Source organism: Mytilus galloprovincialis, chromosome 1 (genome assembly GCF_965363235.1).
Source record: "Mytilus galloprovincialis chromosome 1, xbMytGall1.hap1.1, whole genome shotgun sequence".
NCBI classification, from domain to species: domain Eukaryota; kingdom Metazoa; phylum Mollusca; class Bivalvia; order Mytilida; family Mytilidae; genus Mytilus; species Mytilus galloprovincialis.
Window position 1 is genome coordinate 72,440,342 of NC_134838.1, and position 12,249 is coordinate 72,452,590.

General features: G+C 32.1%; 1 protein-coding gene across 1 annotated transcript in view; it reads right to left on the reverse strand.

Annotated features, from left to right (window-relative positions):
• LOC143079627 (uncharacterized) overlaps positions 1 to 11,286 on the reverse strand; it is a 69,946-nt gene extending 58,660 nt beyond the window's left edge. Inside the window, exons 1-2 of the mRNA XM_076255480.1 lie at positions 11,184 to 11,286; positions 4,102 to 4,311 (exon numbers count right to left, since the gene is read on the reverse strand). Coding sequence (XP_076111595.1) covers positions 4,102 to 4,311; positions 11,184 to 11,238 — 265 coding nt within the window. The 5' untranslated portion in view covers positions 11,239 to 11,286. The remainder of the gene's footprint in view (positions 1 to 4,101; positions 4,312 to 11,183) is intronic.
• Between the last annotated feature and the right edge of the window lie 963 nt (positions 11,287 to 12,249).

Consider the following 12,249-nt stretch of genomic DNA (forward strand, 5'->3'; position numbering starts at 1 on the left):
TATAGCAGTGTTAATCCTGCTGCTGTTGTGGCTAAACAATGTCTACAGTTTGTTTTAAAAACTTCTACATGGAGGAGGGGTGTCTGTACCGGGTCAGGAGTGTGACATCACTTCAATGTTTTTAGACGTTTAAGATAGAAAATAAATATATATCTGCCAATCAGTATATATTGTTTTAGGATGGAATAAATCAAACATCGTAAAATAATCCTCTTATTCAAATTATTCTCGGAAACTGGAAACATGAAATTGTTCCTCTATATAAATTTACATCGTATTGGTTAAGTTTAAGGATTTTTTTCTTTTAAAATATCGAATTACTATTGGCACAAACGGTGCTCCTATCCTTGCGACAGCTAGAAATTGACCATGAGAGTCTATTTGGAATTTAAACAGAGCTTAACAACAAAGAAAATGATTTCAGCCTTTCAATTGTGAATTTAAGAATTCCTGCCGACTTTTTTGTGGAATTTTTCTTGTTCTACCTTAAGTTTTCTGTGTAGCGGTGTGTGTTTTGTTTTTTATTATTAATTGCGTTGTTAATTACTCGACTTAGTGTTTAATGTTCCTATAGTATCTTTTCATTGAGGCAACATTCCAGGAACGACTGCCTATGGAGTATAAAATTCCCATTTGTAAAGACATCCAGGGCTTACGTTTCAAATAATCAGTTCTGTGATAGGGGTTGCTGCTAATGAACGAGCAATTCCACATTAGGACATTCTTTTATTTCGAGTGGTAAATTATTCAATACTTTGGTTGCAGAATAATGAAAAGATTTTTTATAAAAATTTGTATTTGGTCTTGGATCAAAAAGATCATTATCAGAGACAGATCGTAAGTTGTGGCGTTGCACATCATCAATATTTAGTATTGCTAAGTAATCAGGTGTTAGCCCATTTACAATTTTATACATTAGAATTGATTGTTGGTATTTTATTCTTTTGGTAAAAGATAGCCATTTTAAAGAAGAAAACATGAAATTAGATGGAATAGAAATATCGCATTCCAGTATAATTCTTGCTACTCTTTTTTGAAGTTTTATGATTCTATCTGAATCTTTTTGTAATAAATTTCTCCAAACTGAACTACAATAGTCTATATATGGTAGAATATATGCATTATAAAATAGTTGCCTTGTGTGTATTGGCAAATATACTTTAATTTTATATAAAAGTGATACTTTAGATGATATAATTTTACATATACGATCAACATGATCTTCCCAGCTTAAATTTTCATCAATGTCTATTCCAAGTAATTTGAAAGAATGGACATTCTCAATACATGTTTCGTTGACGGTAATACATAATTCTGATAGTTGTTTAAGTTTTTGTTTTGAACCCAATTTCATACACTTATTTTTTTGTGTATTGATTTTCATACTGTTATTGTTACACCAAGATTGTATAGCATTTAAATCATTTTGCAATATGCTGTTTATTTTTTTAATGTTTTTATCATGAAAATGCAATGTTGAATCATCAGCATATAAATCCATATCGGATTGTTTAACATGAAGTGGTAAATCATTTATATATATTAAAAATAACATCAGACCTAAAATAGAACCTTGAGGCACTCCATACTTTACAAACAATTTATCAGGTTTAATGTTAGCGTATTGGACTTCTTGTTGTCTGTCAGACAAATATGATTTTATCCAATCTATTGTATGTTTTCCGATATGATAAAATTTTAACTTTTCTAAAAGTATGGCATGGTTAATAAGGTCAAAAGCCTTACTGAAATCTAAAAACACTGTACCAACTATTTCTCCATTATTTAAATATTTTAACCATTCGTCAATTAGTTTAGTTAGCGCTGTTCAGTCAGGAGTCTACTTCGTCAAAATTATCTCCCCATTACGCCAGTTCATTTTCACAATCGTAGAAATGGAAGCCATTGTAGGGATGACGCGCTACCAATATTGCTCTTGGAAACCGATAAATTTATCCACATTGCACCATTACGATCCTTATATGTCAGTTGTATTTTAAAAGACAAATGTATTAACTAGCTAATGAGCATCAGTTAAAAATCTAGTCTGCATTGATTCAACTTAAAACTATTGTCTGATCGGTTGTCAGGTTGAATTTTCGAAAATTCATAAACATTTAAAAAAATTCTAATTAAATATTTCGTGGAAGGGCAGACTAGATTTTTTTAGTGTATGAAGACTATAAACCCTAGTAATCACACACACAAAATTATAATTTTTCGAAGATATGCATTTTCATCATCCAACTTGAAAGACTGTCGTCAAGTACTTTCAGTAAACAAATAGCTATTCGAACACACCTTCTCTGTTTTTGTGACTCATTAGATAGGTATTTCACTTGACCCATATATTTCATCTTTTAGGACTGTGATTTTTTTGTGTTATAAAGTCAACCTGTAGCTTTAATATATGAAAATGATGGAATTTGAAGCGAGACGATGTATGAAATATTCTTACTTTGTACGATATCAAGACAAAATACTCAACTCAAACACGCCCTAACATAAAAAGGTGCACTCGATTTTCTCTTTTCGATACAATTGTTACCCATTTTTGGAATTTTTTCTTCAGTCACATAATGGAAGGGCAGACACGAAAATTACTGAACTATAAGATTGATATGTTTTCCGTCCATGGTAATTTTTTTCATAAAAATCGGAGGTTATGCATTTTCTTCATCCAACTTGAAAGATACCCATGTCGTCGACTTGATATCTAATTGTTCTGCTTAACTATGTCTAGATAAATTGAAAACTTATGCAAATGTTGTTTTTAAAATAAAACACCTCGTAATTGAGAAGAAAATTGCAATTTTGTTTGTTTCTATTAACTTTTAAAAATTTTGTCACTATAGTAAACAATTTATTATACAGTAAACATTTATCGCCTTCTCTAACAAAGAGCTTCGATTATTTTGTTCTATTTCAACCTGGATTCCGACTGTGTTTGGCAGGAATGACCTTGTCTGAAACCTGACTGGGCGATATGTAACAATTTTTTATTGTTAAGGAATTCATATAACTGTGTACATACATGTCTTTCGAAAATTTTAGATATGGTATTCAAAATAGAAATTGGAAGATAATTTGAGGGAATATCTCTTGGTCCTCCTTTATGTATAGCAGTTACTCTTGCAAGTTTTAATTTTTGCGGAAAACGATTTGAAGTTATACTTTTGTTTATTAAAAAAGTTAATGATGGGGATATCATTTCTGCACTTAGCTTTAAAAATTTGGGACCTATTCCATCTAAACCAGCGGATTTATTAATATTAATATGTTTTAGTTGAGAACACACCTCTCCAGTGGAAATGAGTTTTAAATGAACATTTTTAGTTTTCTTTAATTTTTCACTGGTAAACTTTTGTAGCATAGAAAAATCCATATCTGAAGTATTATTTCCAATAATTTTTTCAGCTACGGATGAAAAATGAACATTAAGAGTATTTACAATATCTTGGTTGTTACAAATGTATAAGACCACATCTATGATTAAAAATATTGTAATTAACTTGTCATCCTCTTTTCCTGTATTTTACATCAAAATATGTTTCCGTTACCAACAAAACGGTTACCACAAAATCTGCTCACCTTCTGAAAAACCGTTGAAAATCCAGGTTTTTGTAATGTTCATGTTGTTTAGTCTGTGGATGTTTTGTAGAATACTGTTAGACTTATCGACGTTATAACGTTGGCACCTAATGCTAGCAACGCTCATACAGAAATGTATTTTATTACAATTAAGTTAATTCTTAAAAATTAAAGCTAAAATGAAACACAGTGAGATATTACAAATTCGCACTTATTCCATATCAAGCGAGTCCTTGGATTAACCATCACCAGGAGCGGAATTAATATACTTTTGAGCTTTTAAAATTTGTAGATACAACTCAGAGCAAATGTTAAGACCTCTATTCGAATTAAAAGAAATAAAAGAAAAAAGTGTTTCTTATCCTTTCTTAATACTGATATAACTGGAACCCCGCCATACAATTATGAGTGATTGTACGTTTATTTGTTGACCAAAAACATATAGATATTATTTACTTATACAATTAATACATATGAATTAGAGTAAATCAATCATCGATGTATACTTACAGGTGTTTCTGTAATGTATCGATACGTCTGTGATGAACGCAGATCCAAATGAAAAATTAAACATCCACCATGCTGTGATTTGACCGTTACCTGTGTGTGTGCAATACTTTTCACTCCAAGTATTTGATATCGGTGGGTTAATTGCATTTTCTGGTTTAGTATTATACGCCGAAGAGCTTAGTGTAGCCTTACCAAATGGTGTAAGGTTCTCTGAAATAAATAGTTCAGTAAATTTACAAATATCTCATTGACTTGTTTTACATGTTTTTCTCATAATAATCAGAATACAGTGTGGACAACCGCCACAATAATACTTTGTGTAAAAACTAAGAATTGGATGCTTCTTTTTGTAACTTCATTGGGGTGTAAAAGCGTTGACTGAAGTAAATTTTGTACGAAGAGCGGAAGCAAAAATAATCACGAATATAATGCCTACCCATGTTAAACCTACAATAAAGTATAGCTTGTATCAATTATTTCTTAAATCACTTACCTGTAATTTGTTTGTCATCGGCTTCCGATAACAATTATGTTACGCTCACTCAGTTAGGGGCCTTCCGGTGGGGAATTTAAATAATCTAGTTAAACATTTCGATACAGAAAATGAAATATTCTTTTCATATAACTTTAAATGAATTTGATTTAAATCTTTTTTTATACCAGCACACACAACATTTTCATATTTAAGAAAAATAATTTTTAGAGCCGATATAATTTAGTAATCGAAAAATACGTTAACGTTTATTCAAGTGCTGCAAAAAACTTGAAAATTGATGGTATTAATAAATCACTAGATTTCTTAATAATCATGAGAATACAAATTTCCAACTTATGATCCCTTAAGAGTGGTCTACAATTTATTCAATGCATACATGTAGGATTTGTTTGTGAAAAGAGAATGACAAAATAATGATTTTGATAATATGGATCATCGTTTCATTCATTCAGTCATAAAGAGAACTCATATGATCAGTTTGCCCTGGATACTTACGGAGCCCTGTTGGTCTCACACAGATTATAAAGTGTCTTTTAAAGTCCTGCGCTAAAGATGTGTAAAGTCTAGCGCTGGAGATGTAAAGTCTAGCGCTAGAGATGTAAAGTCCAGCGCGGGAGATCTAAAGTCTAGCGCTGGAGATGTAAAGTCAAGCGCTGAAGATGTAAAGTCTAGCGCTGGGGATGTAAAGTCTAGCGCTGGAGATGTGTAAAATCTAGCGCTGGAGATATGCAAAGTTTAGCGCTGGAGATGTAGAGTCAAGCGCTTGAGATGTAAAATCAAGCGCTGGAGATGTAAAGTTTAGCGCTGAAGATGTAAAATCAAGCGCTGGAGATGTAAAGTCAAGCGCTGGAGATGTAAAATCAAGCTCTGGAGATGCAAAGTCCAGCGCTGAAGATGTAAAGTCTAGCGCTGAAGATTTCAAGTGTAGCACTGAAGATGTAAAGTCAAGCGCTGGAGATGTAAAGTCTATCGCTAGAAATATGTTTTTAACTTTTTTTTAAGGACATACAGTTCAAAATTTTGATTTGTTTACAAACACTTATCCAAAAACTTAACATGACACTGTCAACTTGACCATGAAAATGAGGTCAATGCTATGGGAAAAGCAACTTGCTGACAAGCAATTTCATACCCAATATGGTTGTCCCATATGTATATATTATCGGGATTTTGACAGCTTGATATAGTAAAATATCATCCCGTGAGCCAGAATGTGAAGTTTGGAGGCTAGTGAATGTAGCAAACGAGCCACAAAGCTTTATATTCTGTCGAGCGGGTTGATATTTTGCAATATTTCAGTGTTAAAAATTCAGATAATATGTTTATTACCCTTCATAGGCGATATTTCTGGGTAAAATCTAACAACGATCAAATTCTCCCAACGTTTTTGCGCGGGAAGCGGCACGATGTTATTTTGCATATCAATACTGGTTTCACCAACTGTATCGGTTTGTTCGGCAAAAAAAAATATAAAGTTTGATATTTGGCAAGAAAAAACAAGAATCACGACGCAAATGCAATATATTCTTCTGTTCATTTAGAAATCTTCCATACCAAATTTACTAATCGCCAAAGGACTTCAGAGGAGAAACACAGAAAGGGATGGCGGACAGACGCGTGTTACTGCCTAATAGATCAATAACATACTGGGACAATAAAAAACAATCCCTTTGTTTCGCCTTAAGTGACTTTGATCCAGGCGAGACAAAATCATAAAACATGAATTTAATCCTCCATTTTACACAAAGAATTGGGGATTTCACTTTTACAGACTCACGAAGATGTCTCGCCTTAATATGGACGTGGACACAGATGTAAGCTTATCAGAAATCCACAACTACATCATTAAATACATCAAAATAAGAAAACTTGACCAAAGTAAATGGATTGTGAGAATAAGGTCATTATCAGTTGACACCTGTCAAACTGCGACATGTACACCTTACAAGGAATTAACACACCAAATATTATTGACCTACCATACCTAATTACTGAGAAACTGACTTATTCACGGACACTTGATCCTGGTTACTGGACGATGACAATGACCTTAAGGTCAGTACCTTACAACACATTCGCAAACCACATATTATGGACCTATCATATTTAGTTACTAAGAGTCTAACCTTACCACGAAAACTTGACCCTGGTCACCGACAATGAGGTCAAACTGACCTAGTCGACAAATATTAGAAAGACATGTACACCTTATGACAAATTCATATAGCAAATATTGACCTACCATACCTAGTTACTGCTGATAAAACTGACATAATCACAAAAACTTTATTGTGAGGTCAAGGTCAGTTGACATATGTCAGACTGACATGTACACCTTACAATAAATTTCGCTCTCCAAATATTATTGGCCTACCATACCTTGTTACTGAGAAACTGACCTAATCATGATAACTTGACCCTGGTCACTGGACCATGACAATTAGGTCAAGGTCAGCCGATATGTGACCGACTGACAAGCTTATGCCTCAAGTTACATTGGCACCAAATTTGGTGGTCCCAGGTCAAAAATTTCGTGAGATATATGCATTTAAACCAGAGGCTCTAGCGAGCCTGGTTAAAGAAGTAGTTGGTATGTTTTTCTTATGGGGTTCAATGTTAAACTATATTTGGTCATGGAATCCATGTTTGATTTGCAGTTGCCATAAAAATCATAAAATTGTCAAATTCAGGACCATCATTTGAGCATTCCTGCATAAAGTAGATTCATTGTACAATACGGATGCTCAAAGAGAGCAGTTCACATGTTTTCCCTTATGGTTCTTTGTTAAACTGTCTCGGCCTGTGGCGACCATCTTAGTTCTCCAATCAGCACCGAATTCATTAAAATTATTATGACTATTATCTGATCATTTATCCATAAACTGGAATCGATATGTCAAAGTTTCTTTGTAAAAGTTGTATGTACATTTTTTTCCTATATGGTTCTATGTTAAATTGTATTTGACCATGGAAGCCCTCTTGGATTTACAGTCGACACCAAAATCATAAAATTTATCAAGAACCTTCATTTGATCATTCATGCATATATTGGATTCATTTTGTAAAATGGGTCTAAACCAGAGGCTCTAGAGAGCATGTAATCGTTCACTTGGTTTAAAAGAAAACGGTTTCTCAATAGAAATAGTTTGCATTTTCCCCATAGGGTTCAATGTTAAACTATGGTCGACAGTGTCGGCCATCTTGGACTTCCGATCGGCACTAAAATCATAAAATTTAGGAAGGACCATTATCTGATCATTCATGCATAAACTGGAATCAAAATGTAACACAATGTCTCCGTAGACGTTGTTTGCATGCTTTTCCCATAGGGCTCTATGTTAATCTATGTTCGACTGTGGCGCCCATCTTGGATTTCCGATCGGCACCAAAATAATTAAATTTACATCTTCAGCGCTTGACTTTACATCTCCAGCGCTAAACTTTGCATATCTCCAGCGCTAGATTTAACACATCTCCAGCGCTAGACTTTACATCCCCAGCGCTAGACTTTACATCTTGAGCGCTTGACTTTACATCTCCAGCACTAGACTTTAGATCTCCAGCGCTAGACTTTACATCTCCAGCGCTAGACTTTACATCTTCAACGCTGGACTTTACATCTCCAGCGCTAGACTTTACATCTCTAGCGCTAGACTTTACATCTCCAGCGCTAGACTTTACACATCTTCAGCGCAGGACTTTAAAAGACATTTTATAATCTGTGTGAGACCAACAGGGCTCCGTAGATACTCAAGTCCTAAAATTTTATACATAATAAGATGCAAAACATCGATGAAAATAGTAAACTTTATTATTATAAGAACATTAAACAAAATTTATGTTTTAAGTACTATTTAAGAACATCAAACTTTAATTATAGAACATTAATAACAAAACTAAGAATTAGTGACCATAATTTAAATATAGAAACAGGCAGACATTATAATATTCCTAGAGAGTAGAGATTATGCCTTAAATGTAAAACATTAGAAAACGAAAACATTTTATATTAGATTGTAAATTTAAAAAAAATAAGAAACAACCTTTTTAACAATTTGGATTTTAATTTTTCTGTTCAAGATTTATCTCATGAAGAAAAGTTGATTTTTATTCTCAATCCATCAACACCATCACAAGTAAATAAATTGGGGCCCTTCATCACAAGGACATTAGAACTGAGGACAGGGGACACTGCAATATTTACTGTTAATGAATGATTGTGTATATATATGTGAATTATAGTTATATTGCTTACTTATTTTGTATGTCACAAACTTAATGTTTAAGGTTTATATGGCAAAAAATATTTGAATTGATATAAACATCTTATAACGAATTTGGTTTCTTTCTTACAAATCTTATCTTCTTGTCATATTATTTTATTGAAGAATGAATGCATGGTGAGCCTTTTTTTTTGTCGTTTGCTTTTGTTTCCTTGACGTAGAAGACAACCGGATAACTCCTTTCTTCATATTTAAAAACATAATTTTATTCAAAAACATCGCTTTCCTGTACGCTCCTCCACCAATAAAAGTATTAATTAAAAACGCACAATCTCAGAAAAAGAAGATTAGTCGGTGCATAATCAGAAATATAACCATGTTGCTAAGGTTCGTTTACGACTATAGTCATGATAGTAGGTAGCCGGAAAGTTCAAGATTCCTGTATACACCAAACTTTACATTTGGTATTTTTAGACATTTTTGTAACTTGTCCCTTTGTTCATTGAATTACAGACGGCATTGATGTATGTTTGTCCCATTTCCACTAAAAATGATGGACATCTCTGTTCATTTAGACGAAAAAAAACAATATATACCGTATTGGAAGCTATAATTATCGGATGGAATTTTTTTATTTTCACACATACCAAATTATGATTCTTTGGCAAGCTGATTCTCAGTGCTAACTTTAGTGGTCGATATAATTTGTCGCTAGCTTGATAGACGCTTGCTTGAGTCTGGAATTTTTTTTAATTTCCAATACTAACTTAAAGTATAAATGTGCGTTTTCAAAATTTATGACTTTTCCGGATATTTACCTTGTATTAAATATAAATAATCTTAAAAAAATGTATGTCTACAATACACTATATGTTGCTACATGTATTGTCCTTATACAGAGAAAGACTTAAATAATTTCTCAAATTACCTAGAAGTAGACTTGCTTTCTTGCCAAACAATAAGAGTGGAGAAAACTTTGAAAATTAATAGTAGATGCTCCATCTGACGATAAATGCATGAAGTTTGTAGATTATATATTGGAATTTTATATAGATTGCAATTCGAGATTTCCACCAACCATTTGGGCATAACCTCCAGACTCCGAGGAAAAGATAAAAATTAACGAAAAGTGCCTAGTCTTTATTCATTAATTTTCATTATGAATTTCATTCAACAGGTATAATTTCTTCACTATTTCCCCGGAAAAGTAATAATTTATTATTCCCGAATCGTTAATATTTCATAGCAAAAGTATGGTATTTTTTTCAAGAAAAGTAGACTTTTTTCGCGGAAACATCATCTTCCCCCCCCCCCCCCCCCCCCCAAAAAAAAAAGCTATGCTAATTTCCGTAAACGTATGACAATTGTTTATAGTTTCGTTATATTGAAAAAATAGGTGAGCAACCTTAACAGACATACATTTACTACATGTAGTCTAATGTGACAACTGTTACAGTTATGATCCGGCAGCTCAAACTGTGTAAAAATAAGTTACAGACATACGACACAACTGACTAGAAAATTCCAACCAGCATATAAATAAATCCAACAATAATAATACTTTATTCCGTAAGCAAATACAACTCATAGGATTAAACAGATACACAAATTTTATATATAGCGGAGTTTGGCATGCAATTTACATTGGTAATAAAGGTACATAAAAAAACAATCAAGTGTTACGAATTTTCTCTGCCTCATAAAGGTATTTACCCAGATTATTTAATTTTTAATATTTCTTACAGATAGTAATTGAACTAATTTGAAGGTAGATGGTTTTCTATAATAATATATCTTAATATATTTACTTCTGACATTTACATATTTATCACACTCTAATATAGAATGATATTCGTCTTCGATTACTTTCGTATTACACATATTACAAACACGCTCATTTCTGGAAATATTTAATAAAATTGAGAATGGATCTTCCAGTTTCTACATTAAGTGAATGTGATAAAGATGCTAACAACATCTTTGTTGAAATTGACAGATGATTGCCAAAGACGCAGATAAAAAAAGTTTTTGTAGCTGATAATGCATACTGTATATAGTATATAAAAAATGTCTAACTTACAATCAATAAGTAGTGTATACATGTACCTACACTATGACGGAGCTAAAAAAAAGTTTCAAGACATACTTTTAAAGAGCCAATCCTATTTTACATGTAAATGAAAATGAAAAAAAAAAACGATATAAAATACATAATGTTCATGTATGTTAAATTCTCTATGTCTTTCAACGACCGTATCTTCTCACAGGCTTTTTTATTCATTGATACTTTATAGTTGAGTGAATAATGATGAAAATGGATTCAATGTATTAAATAACAATTAATATACAAAAACACAACTTACTTTGTGCTGTAACAGTCAACACAGTAGATACGTGGATAAGTATTGTACATAACATAGTACAAAATGTATCAAATCTTATGACGCACGTCCAACTAGAACTTAGTAGTCTGCAAATAAAAATGATAAAAATAAATTGTTTTGCGTAGTTTTTTTCTTTTTAAATTGATGATAAACATGAACAGGATGTAAACAAATGTACCTACAATATTGATGTTACCGTATATTAACAAACAGAATACGAAATCAATTCAATCTGATGATCTTCGTGTATTTTTTTAATAAAAAAATATAAATCGATAGATATACTTGAAACATTCATTCATACATGGTTTAAATGATATATTTCGATATTTGGTCTGTATGTATAAATTTAATAAAGCATACGCATATGTTGATAGCTACGGAAGCGTATTAGCGCCACACATATTTTTTTTTATTTTTCTTCCTATGTTTGCGTTATAACGCAAACCTTTGCGATAAAACGCAAACCTTTTGTTATAACGCAAACCTTTGCGTTATAACGCAAACCTTTGCGTTGTAACGCAAACCTTTGCGTTGTAACGCAAACCTTTGCGTTACAACGCAAACCTTTGCGTTGTAACGCAAACCTTTGCGATATAACGCAAACCTTTGTGTTATAACGCAAACATTTGCGTTAAAACGCAAACATCTTTATTTCAATTATTCATTAAGTTTTGTATATATATGTCCGTCTGTCATTCATTTCGGATGTGATTTACTAGTAGATAAAGAAAAAAAAACATACATACAAGGCCAAATCATTATAATAAATATGCATAGGAATAATGGAATAGTTGAAGTGCAATTATACATAAATTAAGACTGATTTGTGCATCAGAAAAGTATATAATTTAACAAGAAAATAGATATAGTTTAGTATATAGTCATATTAAAATTGAAAGATCAAAAATAATGTTATAACGCAAACATTTGTTTTATCTTATTTCTTATTTAAGATTCAAAGGAAACAGTAGTTATTAATGGAGGAGGCTGTATATAATAAAATTTATCATATACTTAGCATTAATATGATAGCTTTTGCATA